The 19532-nt window shown below is 35.1% G+C and overlaps 1 protein-coding gene across 17 annotated transcripts in view; it reads right to left on the minus strand.

The window, feature by feature from the left end:
* The window catches only part of CARF (calcium responsive transcription factor), a 105969-nt gene that overhangs the window by 57186 nt on the left and 29251 nt on the right, over positions 1-19532 (minus strand). For 10 of the 17 annotated variants that reach the window (XM_072741996.1, XM_072741991.1, XM_072741995.1 and 7 more), the window contains 7 exons: positions 18638-18767; positions 16902-16986; positions 13453-13642; positions 8591-8711; positions 5861-6004; positions 3240-3473; positions 1469-1631 (listed from right to left, as the gene is read on the minus strand). In XM_072741996.1, the coding sequence (XP_072598097.1) occupies positions 1469-1631; positions 3240-3473; positions 5861-6004; positions 8591-8711; positions 13453-13642; positions 16902-16986; positions 18638-18767 (1067 nt within the window). Of the gene's footprint in view, positions 1-1468; positions 1632-3239; positions 3474-5860; positions 6005-6746; positions 6853-8590; positions 8729-9395; positions 9569-13452; positions 13643-16901; positions 16987-18637; positions 18768-19532 lie in introns of those variants that run through there. The other 7 variants (XM_072742001.1, XM_072741999.1, XM_026002519.2 and 4 more) reach the window with 4 other exon arrangements.

Consider the following 19532-nt stretch of genomic DNA (forward strand, 5'->3'; position numbering starts at 1 on the left):
GAATCGTGACCTGAGCAGATATCAAGTCAGATGCTTAACCAACTGAGCCACCCAGGTTGCCACTTGTCTTTTTTTTAAAAGAGGGGGAGGTATACACAATATATACTCAATAAATATTTGTTGAATAAGATATACTTTTTACAGAGATAAAATGCATTGATTTTTATTTTTTTAATTTTTATTTTTTTAAAAGATTTTATTTATTTAATCATGATAGACAGAGAGAGAGAGGCAGAGACACAGGCAGAGGGAGAAGCAAGGCTCCATGCCGGGAGCCCGACGTGGGACTTAATCCCAGGACTCCAGGATCACTCCCTGGGCCAAAGGCAGGCACTGAACCACTGAGCCACCCAGGGATCCCCAATACATTGATTTTTAAATGAAGATAACTATTGTTATTATAGTCAGAGCTGGAAATTCAGATATTTCTTCTGAAAGTAATATAAAATTTTAGTCAAATCATGAAGGTTCATAGTGTTCACACTGAAAAAGAAACTATTTTTTTCTTTTTTATTTTTTTAATTTTTATTTTTTTTAATTTTTATTTATTTGTGATAGTCACAGAGAGAGAGAGAGGCAGAGACACAAGCAGAGGGAGAAGCAGGCTCCATGCACCGGGAGGCCAATGTGGGATTCGATCCCGGGTCTCCAGGATCACGCCCCGGGCCAAAGGCAGGCGCCAAACCGCTGCGCCACCCAGGGATCCCTTTTTCTTCTTTTTTAAAAGAAGATATTATTTATTTATTTGAGAGAGCAAGCAGGGGCGGGGGGCAGAGGGAAAAGGACAAAGCAGAGCCCCCACTGAGCAGGGAGCCCGACCCAGTCCCAGGACCCTAGGATCATGCCCTGAGCTAAAGGCAGATGCTTAACCAACTGAGCCACCCAAGTGGCCCTTCCCTTTTCTTAAGATTTATTTATTTATTTCAGTAAGAGAGAGAGAGAGAGAGAGAAAGTGAGCAAGCTCGGGGCCGAGGGAGGGGGCACAGGAAGAGGGAGAGAGAAACTAAAGTAGACTGCATACTGAGCAAGGAGCCTAAAACAGGACTCAATCTCACGACACTGAGATCAGACCTGAGCTGAAACCAAGAGTTGGATGCTTAACCGACTGCACCACCAAGGCACCCCCAAAACTACTATTTTTTCTTTCATCACAGTTACTTGTTTTTGGTTTTTTTTTTTAAGATTTTATTTAATTCATGACAGATGGAGAGACAGAGAGAGAGAGGGGCAGAGACACAAGCACAGGGAGAAGCAGGCTCCATGCAGGGAGCTTGACGTGGGACTTGATCCTGGGTCTCCAGGATCCGGCCCTGGGCTGTAGGTGGTGCTAAACCATTGAGCCACCTGGGCTGTCCTCATCACAGTTATTTGTATGGCCTAATAACAACCACTCCACTATTAGGCCAAATAGTAAGAGACATTGAGAAAGATTCTATAATAAAATGAAGAATTGAAATTGTAATCATACCGTTGCTGGAATAATCTCTGAGTTATACTCATTATCTCCATTTCTCAAGGATTTCTGTACCTCATGGATGTGATTTTTAATATCATTAACAGTTGGAAAAAAGGATAAATTATGTCTTTCAGGTACCTCATCAGGTTTAAATAGTTCTCTTTCTACAAATTTTCTGTAGAGAGCATAAAATAGAATTAAAACATAAATAATCTAGTAATATATTTCAGATCAAATGAGAAAATGGTTCTTTTTTAGCATAAACTTCTTAAACCATGGTTTACAGCATTATAATTTATATTTTTCCACTTCTAATTTTTTCTGTACACCAAATCAAAGAAATCATGCAGACTAAAGCAACATTATACTCTCATTGGTTAAATATCTCTGCCTAGAGTAAGCTTTGACAATTTTAAGAATTTTTAAAGGAATCATTATTTTCATTTTAAGCATAGTATGTTCTGAATGCTAGTGTACCGAACACTTCTTACCACGGATCTCCTTTAACACTTACCATTATCCTGTGCGGTAAGCGCAATTATCATTCCCACTTTACAAAGAGGGGGAACTAAGGGCTGCTGAAGTTAAATAACTTGCCAAAGTTAACATCTAGCAGTAAGTAAGAGAGCTTGGGCCTACACCCAGGTTATGTGCATAAACATCTTGTTACACTTCAGCCAAAGGCATCACTTACTATATGAAATATGATCTGCTTGAATTTTATAAGTAGACAAAAGAGAATAAAGAAACAGGAATCAGCATTGATACATCAATATATAAAAATACATAAAAATTATTATAAAGTCCAAAATTTATATGGTTTATGCATTATATTCCATAGATCATATGTCAGAGTTGTATTATACCTCTGTTCTTAAGGTTCAAGTTTAGTAGATAATGTATGGCTTTACCAAATTTTGGCTCTGCTCTAACAATGCCCCAATGAAAATGAATATAAAATGTCTAAGAAAGCTGCTAAATGGGAAAATCATATATTAATTAAGATATAATCCTAGGAAATACTCATTGTGTTGTTCAGATCAGACTACAGGATGACCATTAGGAATAAGGCCAATTAAGTACCCGAAATCATGGTACTTAAAAAAGCACAGGCTGTAGAATTAGATCTAGATTTCAGTCCTACCTCTACCTCTTCAACCAGTTATTTAACCACTCATACCACCCATTTTCTCATGTCCAGGATGGAGACAAATATACCAACTTTATAGAGTCACAATAAATGAGATCATGCATATAAAGGGCATATAATACCTGGCACATATATACTAAGTGCCACATAATAATAATTGTTATTGTAACCTGAGTATCAATAACATTGGACCAGAGTGCTACCGTAAACTTCTATCATACATACAAAGAACTATCCATTTTCTTTTGTTGTAACACAATTTAATTACATTTTGAATAGCTTAAATAAGTATCTTGGCCTAGGTTTTAAAATCTTTAGTTCTATGAAGGTTTTTTTCTGTAAAGGCATTTATTATACAATCCAATTGGTATATAATTCAGAAATAGTTCAATTTGCTCAATCTGAATATGGAATCTTTAAAATGAGTAAGTTGAGTCATTACTCATGGCTTGCCAAGTATCTGCTAGAAAACCGGTCAATTCATAAATAAGATTATTTTAATAAATTAATAAATTATATTTCTTATCTTCTCTGATAGCATACATCCTGGAAAATGTCTGTGATGGTAAATATATTATTTAAACTAACAAACAAAAATGAAAAATGTACAAGAACAATTTGTTTTTACTATACCTTAGCTGTTTCCTTACTGCATATACTTGTTCTATTCCCTGTGACACTAATTCTTGAATCTTATGTGCTACTTGAGGATGCAGACGTGACGGTAATGCACAATTCTCATCCCTAATTGTAGTTTCCTCTTCTTCAAGAGAAGACATAGGAAAAGGGGAAGGTGGCAAAGGGAGGCAGGAAGTCTCTAATTCGTGATACTGATGAGCTTGCTTTGTTGGTAACTGTACATACCACCTGACAAGAAGAAATATTTTGAATTATGTTACTAGACAAAGGCAAGAATCATAGTTACTTATGTTAAAACTCATCAAGAAGGGGTGCCAGGGTGGCTCTGTTGGTTAAGCAACTGCCTTCAGCTCAGGCCATGATCCCAGAGTCTGGGATTGAGCCCTACATTCAGCTCTCTGCTCAGCGGGGAGACTGCTTCTCCCACTGCCTGCTGCACCCCCTACTTGTGCTCTCCGTCAAATAAATAAATAAAACCCTTTTTAAAAAACACATCAAAAAAAATCTTTTAAGAAAAGATTATATGATTATGTCATATTAAGTAAATAGAATAAACATTTTAAAACAATAAATGTAAATGAAATTTAAAATATCCTCTGCTTGATGCTTTACTTGACAAATTTTATTTCTTTTAGAGAGAGAGAGAGTGCAACACACGAAAGAGAGCACACGCGTGCAAGCTGGGGGAGGGGCAGAGGGGGAAGGGGAGAGGGGGAGGGGAGAAAGAGTATAGGAGAGGGAGAGAATCTCAAGCGGACTCCTTGGTGAGCATGGAGCCTGATTTGGGCTCATCTCATCACCCTGAGCCAAAACCAAGAGCTGGACAGCCAAGAAACTAAGCCACCCAGACTCCCTTCTAAGTTGGCTATACCCAATTCAATCAAAATCTTTATAAATCTTTACATACTTTCACTATAGCCCTATAGTTAAAGAGTGTACAGCAATTAGGTATACATGAAAATGGTATTTTAAATTTCAAAATGTTAAGTAAATTTAATAAGACTTCCAAAGTCACCATATTTTAAACTGTGCATTTTCTATGATTTTTATCCCCAAATTATAAATTCTGTGTTCCACCTATAATCCTTCCAAAAAAAAAAGGTGACTATAATTTGGAGTCTACCAAGACTGAGATGTGCAGGAGAATCTTCTCTGATAGGAGCTCAATACACTATCTCTATTGCACCACAGCCCATCTCTTTTGCCACAGCCCCTCTATTGTACACAGCTCCTATTGCCCCAATGAACAAGAGAATCAACTAGAACACGAGTACATATCTTTCAAATAGCACTGAAAAAACACAGATGCTAGGAAAATGAAATAATCTGGTAGCATATTGTTTTAATTGATACTTTTGTACAAAGTGCTTGCAATGACCAATACTATACATGTAACAGAGGCTATTTAAAAATTATATGCAATGTTCTCCAAACTGAATGATTTCATTATTGGCTACTCATTTTTCACATTTCCAGAAGTTTAGGTATTTATTTATTTATTTTTGTAAAGATTTATTTATTTTAGAGAGGGAGGGGAGAACGCATAAGCAGGAGATGGGTGAGGGAGAGAGAGTAGACTCCCACTGAGCACGGAGCCAGAGCCGGGCTCCATCACACAACCTCATGGTCATGACCTGAGCTGAAACCAAGAGGTGGAGAACCAATCAAGTGAGTTATCCAGGTGCCAATACGCAAAGAAAATTTTAGGGAAAATTTTAACTACTGGGTGGCTCAGTAGTTTAGCGTCTGCCGTTGGCTCAGGGTGTGATCCTGGGGTCCCGAGATCAGGTCCCACATCGGGCTCCCAGTATGGAGCCTGCTTCTCCCTCTGCTGTGTCTCTGCCTCTCTCTCTCTCCCTGTCTATCATGAATAAATAAATAAAACTCAAAAAAAAAAGAAAAATTTTTTTTTACCAAAACTATATTCCATGTACTTAATCCCATTATAAGTTCTTCACCTGAACTAACATAAAGAAAAGTAAGAAAGCAAGCTAGTATTTCTTCTTATGTAAGATCTGAAGCACAACAAGTATAAAATAGAATTTTATGTAGAGCTTAGAATTCTGGCTACTAAAAAGAATATACAGGTGACTGTAAGTTCGGCTCCTAAGAAGTATCAGAAACAAAGTACGAAATATATAATGATATGTGTTGCTAAATATGCATTTGTCATTTTGGGGAAAATCTTCCATATGGTATACATAATTCTTAAATAGGCATTATCCAAACGTTTGGCTGATAAACACAACGGTTTATACAGTGGCAAATTTTAATACCTAGGGAACCACTAGGGAGACAATTCCCTTATAAAAAACATTCTTTTAAAAAAATATTTTATTTATTTATTCATAAAAGACACAGGTAGAGAGGCAGAGACACAGGCAGAGTGAGAAGCAGGCTCCATGCAGGGAGCCCAACGTGGGACTCAATACTGGGACTCCAGGATCACGCCCTGGGCTGAAGGCAGCGCTAAACTGCTGAGCCACCCAGGCTGCCCATAAAAAACATTCTTAATAAAGTAATTAGAAAACAATTATAATTTCTCTTACAGAAAACATTCTTGTAAATGGAGCTAATAAATTTGTAAAAATAAAATAACTATATAAATGTCATACCTAAGAACACCACCAGCATCTACCAAGTTCTTCTTTAGCATGTTAAAAGCTTTTTCCTGCTCCATTCGGATTATTTTCTTGTCAATTTTGGGGTCTGTAGGAACTCCATATTCAGGAAACTTCTGTACCTTTTTAATATAAATCCTGTTTATAAGAAGAAATTCTTTCATATATAATGTCAAGAAAATCAAACTTACCGAGAAGTTTAAGCATTAAAGTTTAGAGAAAAATCAATTAAACTACAAAGTATTCAGAGAATTATGTAGAAAAAAGAAGCCATATTCTCCATGCATATTAGCAAATTAACAATAATTACATCAGTAAAAATATCTGGATATTTATGTGTATTAACTTTTTTATAGATTTATTTATTTATTCATGAGAGATACATAGAGAGAGGCAGAGACACAGGCAGAGGGAGAAGCAGGCTTCATGCAGGGAGCCCAATAAGGGACTCAATCCCAGGACTCCAGGATCACGCCCTGGGCGAAAGGCAAATGCTCAACTGCTGAGCCACCCAGGCATCCCGTATATTAACTTTTGTTTCTGGATTTGCCTCTTCTCAACTCTTCTGGAAGCCATAAAAAACTCATGCCTGTGGGTTACAGGAGGGTGCTGGCAGGAGGGAGAGAGGCAGGAGTCGGGGCAGCTAGAGGATGAAGGAGTATGTGCTGCACTGTCAGTTCTCCATGTGGTAGCCAATGTTTCTTCCACTTCCTCAGAATGTGAAGCATTATTTATTTACTTGATAATGGAACTCTGGTAGTTTTAGGAAGGGAAGATCCACCAAAACATTCTCAGCCAGTGATGATAAGGCAGAAGAAACACAGCGGTCAGATGATGAGAACATGGCTATCCTTATGGCACCAGAATTTCCCAAACTCACCTCTAAAGGTCAAGAAATTATCAGTTCCCTGGAGGTAGGCAGTGTATTTCCTAAGCTTAACTGGAGTGCCCCAAGGGATACATACTGGATAGCAATGAATAGTTCTCTGAAATGTAAAACCCAAAGCAATGACAAATCTATAGTCCTCGTCTATCTAAAACTTATTGTGTTGATATCATACATTGCTAGTATGAATATTATTGGTAAAATCTCTCTGTAGAGCAACTGTCTTTATAATACCTGTCAATATTTTATTTTTTTATTTTATTTTTTTAATTTTTATTTATTTATGATAGTCACACAGAGAGAGAGAGAGAGGCAGAGACACAGGCAGAGGGAGAAGCAGGCTCCATGCACCGGAAGCCCGACGTGGGATTCGATCCCGGGTCTCCAGGATCGCGCCCTGGGCCAAAGGCAGGTGCCAAACCACTGTGCCACCCAGGGATCCCACCTGTCAATATTTTTTTTTTAATTTTATTTATTTATGATAGTCACACACACACACACACACACACACACACACACACACAGAGAGAGGCAGAGACATAGGCAGAGGGAGAAGCAGGCTCCATGCACCGGGAGCCTGACGTGGGATTCGATCCCAGGTCTCCAGGATCGCGCCCTGGGCCAAAGGCAGGCGCCAAACCGCTGCGCCACCCAGGGATCCCCCCACCTGTCAATATTTTAAAAATATAACCTTTGCCCTAGCAATTACAACAAACTTATTCTAATGATATACTTGTACAAGTATACAAATAGGTACAATGTTATTAACTGCAACTTTTTTTTTTAAAAGATGTTATTTATTTATTCAGGAGACACAAAGAGAGAAAGAGGCAGAGACGCAGGCAGAGGGAGAAGCAGGCTCCATGCAGGGAGCCTGATGCAAGACTCCATCCTGGGAGTCCAGGATCACGCTCTGGGCTGAAGGCAGGCACTAACCTGCTGAGCCACCCAGAAATCCCTTAACTGCAACTTTATATATAATAATAAAGAATATTTTTCAGAGTCTACATATCTATCAGAGGACTAATTTAGTAAATGACAATTCATCCACAAATGTAATATTTTATGGCTATCAAAAAGGAACCACGAAACTAATATAAAGTTATTGCCAATTATATACATATATATTTTTAAAGATTTTATTTATTTCTAAAATAAAAACAAAGAAGGAATCAGTCCTTTTATGTACAGATATGGAGGCAGTTTTTAGGTACACTGGGAATGGAAAAAAAAAAAAGCAAAGCATAGAGTGGTATATGTCATTACATTCATTCTAGTATGAAGCAAAATAGTTGTGCAGTAAATAACCATAATAGGTATTCAGAATAGAAATAAAGCAATGCGAATTCACAGCAAGAAAGAAGGTATACTACTACCTAACTTTAAGGAGAGAAAATAATTAGTTTTACTGAGATTTCAACATTTATGAGTATAAAGGAGGATATATGTATGCATATATACACAGGATATCTTTGGAGAGATCTTTAAGAAGCTGGTAAGAGATGTTGCCTTAAAAAGGGACATAGGGGGGATCCCTGGGTGGCTCAGAGGTTTAGCTCCTGCCTTTGGACGTGATCCTGGAGTCCCAGAATCGAGTACCACGTCAGGCTCCAGGCATGGAGCCTGCCTCTCCCTCTGCCTGTGTCTCTGCCCCTCTCTCTCTATCATGAATAAATATATAAAATCTAAAAAAAAAAGGGAGACATAGGGAGTGGGAGTAAAAGGAAACTTAGATTTCACATATGCTTATTGGCACGGTTTAAGCTTAATAAAAATGTGTATATTAGTTAATAGAAAATAAATACATAGTAAAAAGGAAATAAAAAAATAAAGCTTACCGGGCTGGACAAGTGGCTTTGTAGAGCTGACAAGACCTGCTCTCTTGTTCACTGATTTTTTTTAACTGGAAACCTTTTCTCCTTGGCCCATACTGACACTCCATTACCACGGCTCTACTCCCTGTGGGCCAAAACCAACTATTGATATTAATTTAAGTATCCATCTGTTCTGGACACTATAATAAAAATAACTTGGTGGTGGCAATATTAAAATTTACACTTTCATTTACACAACTTTAAGGAAAGAAAACATCAGTAAGTCTTACTAATATAAACACACAAATTTAAAAGTTTATTTTTACTAAATGTAAAAATGTAACCAAAAGTTACATTTACCAAATGTACATTATGGGAAAGAAATCTGAAAATACTACATTTACTGAATGTTAACTGATATTTACATACATGTTTTTTAATTATAAAATTTTTATCACTCTTTTATATAGAAATTACAAAAGCTACATTTATTAGTAAATATTGTCATGTGAAGTTTTATTTCCTTTTATAATTATTTATTTCCTTATTTCTATTTGTATTGTTAGAATACGGTAGTCCCCCCTTATCCGCGGGGGATACATTCCAAGACCCACAGTGAATGCCTGAAACAATGGATAGTACTTAACCCTATATAAACTATGTTTTTTCCTACACCTATATACCTATGATGAAGTTTAATAAATTAGGCACAGTAAGAGATTCACTACGATAACTAATAAAATAGAACAATTCTAATAATATACTGTCATAAAAGTTACATGAATGAGGTCTCTCTTTCTCTCAAAATATCTTATTGTACTGTACTCACCCTTCTTCTTCTTGTGATGATATGAGATGATAAAATGCCTATGTGATGAGATGAAGTGAGGTGAATGACGAAGGCATTGTGACGTAGTATTAGGCTACTACTGACCCTCTGACAATATGTCAGGAGGAAGATCATCTGCTTCCAGACTGTGGTTGAGAACAGGCAACTGAAACCTTGGAAAGTGAAACTGCGGATAAGGGGGGACTAAAATAATGTAACAACCAGCCTCTAAGATGGCCCCCAATGATCCCTACCCCCTAGTACTCATGTCCTTGTGTAATTCCCTCCCCCTGAGCATGGGATAGGCTTATTAACTTACTTCTAATGAATATGGCAGAAGTGACAAGATGTTATTTTTGATATAAGGTTATAAAAAGACTGTGACATCCATCTTGGGCACTCTCTTGCTCTTGCTTGAATTGCTTTCTCTGGGCGAACTCAGCTGTCTACCGTGAGGCAGCTCTGTAGAGAGGCCCATGTGGCAAGGAATAAGCCACATGAGTGAGCTAGGAAGCAGATCCTCCCCCAGTCAAGTGGTGAAATGACTTTAGCTCAAGCCAACACCTTAACTGCAGTCTTCTGACAGAACCTGAGGCAGAACCACATTGCTAAGCCACTCTTAATTCCTGACTCAGAAACCACGAGATAAATGTTTGTTGTTTTCAGTCATCAAGTTTTGGGTAATTTGTTACATAGCAATAGACTATAAATAAGTAAATGTGAAAACTATATAGGTAATGGCTTTTTAAAAAAAGATTTTATTTATTAATTCATGAGACACAGAAAGAGAGAAAGGCAGAGACACAGGCAGAGGGAGACGCAGGCTCCATGCAGGAAGCCCAACGTGGGATTCGATCCTGGGACTCCAGGATCATGCCCTGGGCCAAAGGCAGAAGCTCAACCACTAAGCCACCCAGGTGTCCCTATAAGTTATGGCTGTAAGTAAAAATATCCTATTCTAGGTCAAGTACAGAAACTTTTCAAATATAAAATAAGAAACAATCAGAAATAAAAGTGCTGATAAAGCCAACATTAAAATTTTAAATTAAAAAATTTTAAATATAAATTTTAAATACTTAAATTTAAAAGACACTAGAAGGTAAAGAAGTTGAAAAACAGTATTTTATAATACATATAACAAAGAATTAATATACAGAATACAGAGCTACAAATAATTTTTTAAAAATAAAGAACCAAACAAAAGCTTGGTAAAGATTATGAATAGGCAATTCAGAATGAAAAAAAAAAGATATTACATGAACAATAAAAAGATGTTGAACTTTACTAGTAAATATGGAAATGCAAATTTAACCAATAAAATACTATCTCACAGTCTTCAGATTGGCAAAAATAAAAAATTTAACAATATTCTTAAATAACTGAATCCACCAATCAATCTTAACATCAGAAAAAGGTGTTGCACATAGGTAGCAATAACAAGTACACAGCACACCTATGAAGTATTCTTGCAAAATACTAATGGAGATTAAATATTTATTTAATCAAGCCTCCAGATCTAGCAGTTCACAGGAAATATAGGAGATTTTTTAAAAAACATGTTAACTACAGTACAGAGATGAAATCAGCTAAACTCAGAATACGGCAAGCTCTACAGGATAAACTACCTAGAGGAAAAGAGGAGAAATAATTTTAGATGAAAAGATATTTAAGAGATAAATTAACCAAATGTAATCTGTGAACCCTGGATGTGAATTTGAACAAACCTCTGGAAATAGCATTATTTGATAAGTAAAAAAATGTGAACGTTGGACATTTTATGACATTAAGAAATTACCATTAATTCATTTAAAGTATGTGATTTATATATATATATATATACATATACATATATATATATATATACACATATATAAAAGAGTTCTTATCTTTTAGAGATATATACTTTAATATATAAAATATATTTTAGTAATTATAGATAAAGCAATAAGATATCTGGAATTTGCTATAAAATTATCTTGGAGATGGGGAATGGAGAAGTTGGTAGGGAAATGAGATAAGATTGACCATATGCTAATAGCTGTTGAAGCTGGATGATGGATAGATGGGGAGTCATGGGATTTCATATATTATTGCCTTTACTTTGAGACATATATATATGTATTATTTTTATATATTGCCTTTAACTTTAAGACATATATATGTATTATTTTTATATATTGCCTTTAACTTGAGACACATATATATATATATATGAAAATTTCCAGAATATAAAGATTTCTAAAGTCTGACAGTGCAACTCTAAGGTAAATGAAGAAAGGGAAATTTTCACACATTGCTGAAGCAAGTGAAAATTGGTACAAGTTGTCAACTCCTCAAGTATAATTCTGAAATTTAAAAAGTTCAGAAAACAAAATTTTGGGGAACCCATCAGACTACAAAACTTGACCTGAACTTTATGGGGCTATTTATAGTCTTTTATTTATTCCTCTTAGTATTACTATCCAAAAAGTATTACTGTATTTGATTATGTGATATGGTCTACAGAATATTTGCTGGAAGTATTCTGTAATATTATGGTATAACATTCCAAAAATTCTGAAATACATGTGGCCCAAAATCTTTAGAGATTTTGGACCTGTACAATCACTTCAGAGAACAATTTGAGATAATCTTGTAAAGACGAAATGGGCATACTTTGCAACTCAGCAATTCCACTTAAATGCATACACCATTAACTTATTTACAACTTTTCAATAGAAAATATATATTGTTAAGGTTTGACTACAGAATTCCTTATAATGTTGAAAATTAGAAACACCCTATGATCATTAGTAGAAAAATAGTGGTTTGGTCATATGCTGGAATATTATGTACTGGTTAAATTAAGATCTATAAAAGTATCAATGTGGATAGATTTCAAGAAATCAAGGTGAGTGAAAATTACATAACAATGTCTATAGTTTACTATTTGTGAATATTTCAAAATATTCAAAACAGTAAAATACATTATTAAAAATAAAATATGTGTGTTAAAGTATAAAAATATAGACTGGAAAGATACACACCACATTTATGTAGTGGCTGCCTGTGGAGAGTTAACATGGGAATTAGAACTAGGGAAGGGGAAAATGCTGCATTTCTTTTATAGGATACTAATGAAACCTAGGAAGAAGAGGTTATATTTATTTCATCTTCCTTCACATATTTTTTTATATCCTCAGCGGACCAGGATGAGACCGCAACTCTTCCAGCTGAATCAGCATTCCCATAGTCCTAAAATAAATCACTTATCTTTACATTCTTTCGTGTGTAACTAGCCCTACGGTGAAATTCTGGAAATTGTTTGAAACTCTGCTGCTTTAGGGGAGCCTTGCTGGCTTAGTCAGTGGAGCATGCAACTCTTGACCTGGGTGTTGTGAGTTTGAGCCCCACGTTGGATATCGAGATTAGTTAATAAAATCTTAAAAAAACTTCACAAACTCTATCACTTTAATACACACTAGCCCAATATTTCAGAATAGTATATGTAGGACATCTGATGCTGGAGAATCCTAATATTGGAAATCTATATAACACAACCCCAGATTGCTTACAAATTCTATATAGTAACTCCAGAGTCATAAACTATAAGCTATAGAAAATGAACATAAATTTGTCCCACAAAAATAAATAAATAAATAAATAAATAAATAAATAAATAAATAAATAAATAAATAAATTTGTCCCACAAGATGAATCAAGAGACAAGAGACTATCTGGACTCAATAAAAAAAAAAAAAAAAAACCTAACAGATATACATATTTAGATTAATAACATTGGCTCCATTAATATTTTACTTTCTATTTATCTGCATAATATCTAAGTATTATTTATTCTAATACACTAAAATACAATTTCACAACAAAATAATTGGTCATATTTACTTCAATTTTCTTTTTAGTTTAATGTGCATTTTCATCAATTAACATTCAGTTATCATCCACAAAAATGAAAATTTGGTGCAAAATTTTTAGGAAAACAACATTTTCACAAAGGATCATGGCTGTGCTGAACCTTTTATAATAATTTTTTTTTAATAATTCTTTTAAAAAGTACCTGCATTGACAAATGGAATTCCATCATATGGGACATACTGAGATTTCCACATCAAGCGTGTAGCTGGCTTTGCTGGGCTTGGAGATTGGCGGGTCCCCCAAACACTCTGTGTTTGCTGCTTATGAAATGTTAGGACACTTTCTAATTCAGTCTCACTTACACAATAGCCACGGTATGAATCTCCAATTTTCTGAATGAAGTAGAAATTAAATAACAAAATTATTAGCAAATATGTTTCATTGTACAAAAAAATTAAATGAAGTGGTTATCTAAGATAAAAGCTCATCAGTTTTCAAAAGAGAATGTCATTCTCCCTACTATCAATGACTTATTACAATCAGTATATCTGATCCACTTTCAGCCAGCATTATCAAATAGATATTCTCTAAATATTTGTTAGAGAACATAATATCAAACTCATGGCCACATCATCAGTATCAAAATTTTGCTTGAAAAATAATATTTAGGGAAAATGGTTTGAGGAACACTTTATATACCCATTCTTCCTTATATTTAAGTTCTAACTCTGGATCTGACCAGGTCAGCATAAAACTAGCCACAGGTAACTAACTAGGTTACCTTTCTTTTGCTGAAATTAATTTTTTTTCAGATTTTATTTATTTATTCATGAGACACACAAAGAGAGAGAGAGAGGGGGCAGAGACACAGGCAGAGGGAGAAGCAGGCTCCATGCAGGGAGCCTGACATAGGACTTGATCCCGGGTCTCCAGGATCACGCCCTGGGCTGAAGTGGCGCTAAACCGCTGAGCCACCCGGGCTGTCCTGAAATTAATTTTGGTAAGACATGTATCTTTTTGAAAGCCTATGAAAATTGTGTTGGTATCTCCTACGTTATATCAAAGAATTTGCTTATTAAGATTCTTTTTAAGAAGATCCTTCTCTGAGAGAAAATTGTTTGAATTTAGTACCAAAAATAGTTAATGGTTTTATTTTATGGAAATTAACTTAATTACTTTTATCTAATGGACACAGAATAACTGTGTTGCTTCTTTTTGAAACATAGTTGCTTATAGACAAGTGTGTATGTGGACATACATACATGTGTGGACATACAGTTCATTAAGATAAAATTCCATTTTATGGTTACATTATTATTTTTCTTTATTCTTTAGTTCCCATTTTAATTTCTACCTTGCTTATATATTTTATATATTTTTGTAAGCTGTTTTCATTCTTCCTCAAACAAGGAAGGTATAAATTATGTAAAAAAAAATTGGTATTATCTACCCACAACCATGTATCCCTCAACAAGAGTGGAAGCTTTTTCTATACCAATAGAGAAAAATCTATTAACTGTGATTTCTACAGTAAAATGCATACAGACCCAGAACTGACTCCAAGTGTGTTTCCCCATTAAAGGGAATAAGAGCAGAGATGTGGGACTAGGAATCTTTTCCTCTTTATTAGATTAAATATTTCACCCTGCAAGAATACATTTAACAAGAATGAAGGTATCAAAATACTGTTGTGGCTGCACTTTGGGCCACATTAAGAAGAGATAACCTGATGCCAAGCAATACATTATCTCCAATTTCTCCTAACAAAAATAAAAATTCCTAGACTTACACATTTCTTTCTAGCCTAGATATTTCTTCATCAAAATATTGATTACACGAGGATCCCTGGGTGGCTCAGCTGTTTAGCGCCTGCCTTCAGCCCAGGGTGTGATCCTGGAGACCCGGGATCGAGTTCCACATCAGGCTCCCTGCATGAAGCCTGCTTCTCCCTCTGCCTGTGTCTCTGCCTCTCTCTCTCTGTGTCTCTCATGAATAAATAAATAAAATCTTTAAAAAACAAAACAAAAAAACACAAAACATTGATTACAAACAAAAGTAGAAACATAAAGTCCAGCTATAACATTTTTTAATAAATAAAATGAATGACTTTATAATGCTGTCAATGACAAGAAAAATTCTAGAATTAGTACAATATAACCAGGCATCTGTCAGGACATAAAAGTTTAACACAGTTTTAAAAGTTATCCAATTAGTACATATTAGTCAAACCTAAAAAATGCTTATGGAAAAACATAAAAGTCAAAAAGTAAAAAGGATTATTAAACAATATATATATATACATATTTTATTGTATTATTATTATTATTTTTTGCCTGCCCCTATATATATACATATTTTAAAGACATTATTTGAGAGAAAGAGCACAAGCAGAGGAGAGGGCAGAGGGAGAGGAATAGGGACAAGCAGACTCCCCATTGAGTGTGGAGCCCAACGCAGGGCTCAATCCCAGGACCCAGACATCATGACTTGAGCCAAAGTCAGACACTCAACGGACCGAGCCACCCAGACACCCCTATTAAACAATATTTTGAAACAAAATGCAGAAAACATTCCTTTAGCCATTAACCAAAATTTTTTCACTACTGATATAGCTTAGGAGAGAAGAAAGAATCCTTCACTGGTGATGATCCATTCTGCTGGACAGTTTTAAGTAGTTTCTTATAAGATTTGTAACATTAGGTAAGCCACACAATGCACATGATTGTAAAGCAATGTGTTTTGGCCATATAATTGCTAATGCTTTAATGTTTATAGAATTCTGTAAAGTTTATAACAACGATTTTAAAAACTCTCATCAGGGGTACCAGAGTGGCTCAGTCACTTGAGTATCCAACTCTTATTTCAGTTCAGGTCCTAATCTCAGGGTCATAGGATTGAGCCCCAAGATGGCTCTATCCTCAGCAGGGAGTGTCTGAGATTCTCTTTCTCCCTCTCCCTCTGCTCCTTCCCCTGCTCAATGCTATGTAATAATGAAAAAATAATTAAGCAAATAATTAAGAAAGGTAATGATAATAAATACCAAAGAATTAAAAAGACAAGGAATTTAGGAAGTAGAGCTAGTTGTGACATGGTAATTTGTTTAGCATATGGTAAATTTGAGTTGAAATTCAAGTAAAACTTCACTAAGTAGCTGGAGATCTGGGGCAAGAGCAAAGGGATAAAAAAGAACCAGTGATATAGATTTGGAAATCATTTTTATAAAAGTGAGAATTGAAAGTTAACAAAGTTGATCAGCTATCCAAGGGATAAAATGTAGAGAAATAAGGCAAGGTCAAACAGTAAAACTTAAAGAATTTCCACTGAGAATATGAAAAGAAATAAGTTCAAACAAAGAAGTAGAAGGAATGGTCAAATAAATAGATAAAAACCAGAAAACATGATAGTGAAGTTTTATAGAAGAGTTGTAAGAGAAAAAATGATAGTAAAGCACTAAGGGATTTATATGATCTCTGTTTTAACAGAGCCTACAATCTCTATGGAATAAAAGAATAGATGAGATCAGAGTTAGCATAAACATGAACAAGGTATTACAGATATAGTCTCTAAGTTGTGCTTAAAAGAGGACATTTTGGGATGCATTATAGTTATAATCAATTTAGTGAATCTAGGTAAGGTTTATTTTTAACTCACCTCACAGCTCCTAAGACGGCAGGCCCACATAGGTGTGTTAGAAGAAAGTGGCTGGAGAGGAGCCAGAAAGGGTTCTTCAAGCATTCTGGGACAAGGGAGGAATATAAATAAATATATATTACAAGTTACACACACAAACACACATATGACATTCAATTGTTTTATCTCATTATCCAGTGTTAAAGACAATATATTGAGGTTACCAATAAGAAACTATAATAATAGGTGTGCCTGGCTGGCTCAGTTGGAAGAGCATGTGACTCCTGATCTTGGGAGTCATGAGTTCAAGCCCCAAGGTGGGTGTAGAATTTACTAAAAAACAAGGAATGCCTGGGTGGCTTGGCAGTTGAGCGTCTGCCTTCTACTCAGGGCATGATCCCAGAGTCCCAGGATCAAGTCCTTTATCAGGCTCCCCATACGGAGCCTGCTTCTCCCTCTGCCTGTGTCTCTGCCTCTCTCTCTGTGTCTCTCATGAAAAAATAAATAAAATCTTTAAAAAATAAAAATAAAAACAAAAGCTTAAAATAAAAGAAGAAATAATAACAATACAGTTGATTTTCTTTAAACATCACTATTTTATTAACTGCTAAAGTAAAGGCCTAAGTTTCTTCCTCCAAATATCTATAACTCCAACAAATTTAAGTGCTTTATATATCTCTCTTAAACCTTATTTTGTAGTCTCCTCATTATATAATTGTTTTTCATTTGACAAAAAAATGAGCCAATAAACATCTTCAAGTGACTTGTTAAAAGTTAACTTGATTTTATGGCAAGCTCTAAGACTAAATGTCATAAATATTGTGTTAATTTTTAAATATTGTCACCAATAGTTAAAAGAATGTAAATAATACAAAACTTATGTCTAGGGATCCCTGGGTGTCGCAGCGGTTTGGCGTCTGCCTTTGGCCCGGGGTGCGATCCTGGAGACCCGGGATCGAGTCTTACATTGGGCTCCCGGTGCATGGAGCCTGCTTCTCCCTCTGCCTGTGTCTTTGCCTCTCTCTCTCTCTCTTTCTCTCTCTCTCTGTGACTATCATAAATAAATAAAAATTTAAAAAATAATAATAAAAAATAAAATAAAATAAAATAAAAAATCTTAAAAAAAAACTTATGTCTATAGTTGCCTAAATTATTATAAACGGTATTGTCAAAAATAAAAACAGAAACATGTTAACAAAAAACATTTAATACTTTACACTACAGAGGAATTAAATGCACAAAAAGATGATGAACCATTAAACATTTTAGGAACTAGAATGGACATTTCTTTATTCTAAAAATGCTATTAGTCTCAGATGTTTTTTCTTTTTCTTTTTCTTTTTTTTTTTAAGATTTTTATTATTTACTTATGAGAGGCAGAGACATAGGCAGAAGGAGAAGCAGGCTCCCTGTAAGGAGCCCAGTGTGGGATTTGATGATCCCAGATCCCCAGATCATGCCCTGAGTTGATGGCAGATGCTCAGCCGCTGAACCACCCAGGTGTCCCAGTCTCAGATATTTTCAAATTGCTTCAAAAGATAACAGGTGTCACTGAAGAAAAGTAGCACTCAGGGATAGTCTTCTACTTGCCAAGATGCCATTAAAATAATTAAAGATACTTAATAATTTGATGATAGTTTATTCTATTTCCTGAATTTCTGATTTTTTCTACAGTCAGCCCAATTTACATGTGATAATTTAAAAAAAGATTTCTATGATGATTTCAAAACATGAACTCCTCTTTCCCACTGACTCACCTGGCCACTGTCTTTTTGGGCAATGTGACGGATGCTTGTGAATGAAGAGTGTAATTACTGGTACTGTCTGCTAGAACATCTACTCTTACAGTTGGTAAACTTCTATCACTGGATTTCTCTTCAGAGACATCTGAGCAGCAATAACAAGAACAAAGCAACATCAATATCTTGAATTAGACCATGAGAATATAACTAACTAGAGCTCATACATTTGAAGTAGGAAAGGCAAGATATGTTCTAAAGATAAAGACAGCAAAACTTATAATGCTTTATTTAAAATGTCTCTAATAAACTTGTTTCATTTCAGATTATAATACTGTCTACTAAAATTTTATAATTAAGTTTTTGAAGCTTATATCGAATAGACAGGATATCAAAGTAGAATTGTTATGTTAATAGCTTCATAATATAATAGGAAAATGTAAAACTCTTTTTCATTTCTATGCCAAGTTTATCATTTTGTCTGCAAATTGTTTTTTCCTTACGTTTTAACTGCTAACAAAGAATCATATCACTAAGGTAAAACTGTCTACTCTTAAGTCATTAGCTCTGAATGAACGATTAAACAGTGTGGCTATGGTGTTAGAAAGGGGACTGAAACACATGGACAAGGAAAGGAAGCCAAAAAAGAGAACTAACAGGAATATTATCAAATAGATAAGAAAAAGAATAAAAAATGAAGAGCATGATTCTCCTTTCTGAATCTGAAGGAAAAAAGGTAAGAGGAAAAGAGCAAAGAGGATGCAAAGAATAGTTAAATACAAGAGTAATGAGTCACATGGCTAACAATAATATGGATAAAAATACGAATGTAAAAATTTCTCCAGTAGCTATTAGCACTATATTCTTGTTATTGTTGCTGTTATTATTACTGTTATTATAATCGAGAAGAATT

This window comes from Vulpes vulpes, chromosome 16, assembly GCF_048418805.1.
Source record: "Vulpes vulpes isolate BD-2025 chromosome 16, VulVul3, whole genome shotgun sequence".
NCBI lineage: Eukaryota > Metazoa > Chordata > Mammalia > Carnivora > Canidae > Vulpes > Vulpes vulpes.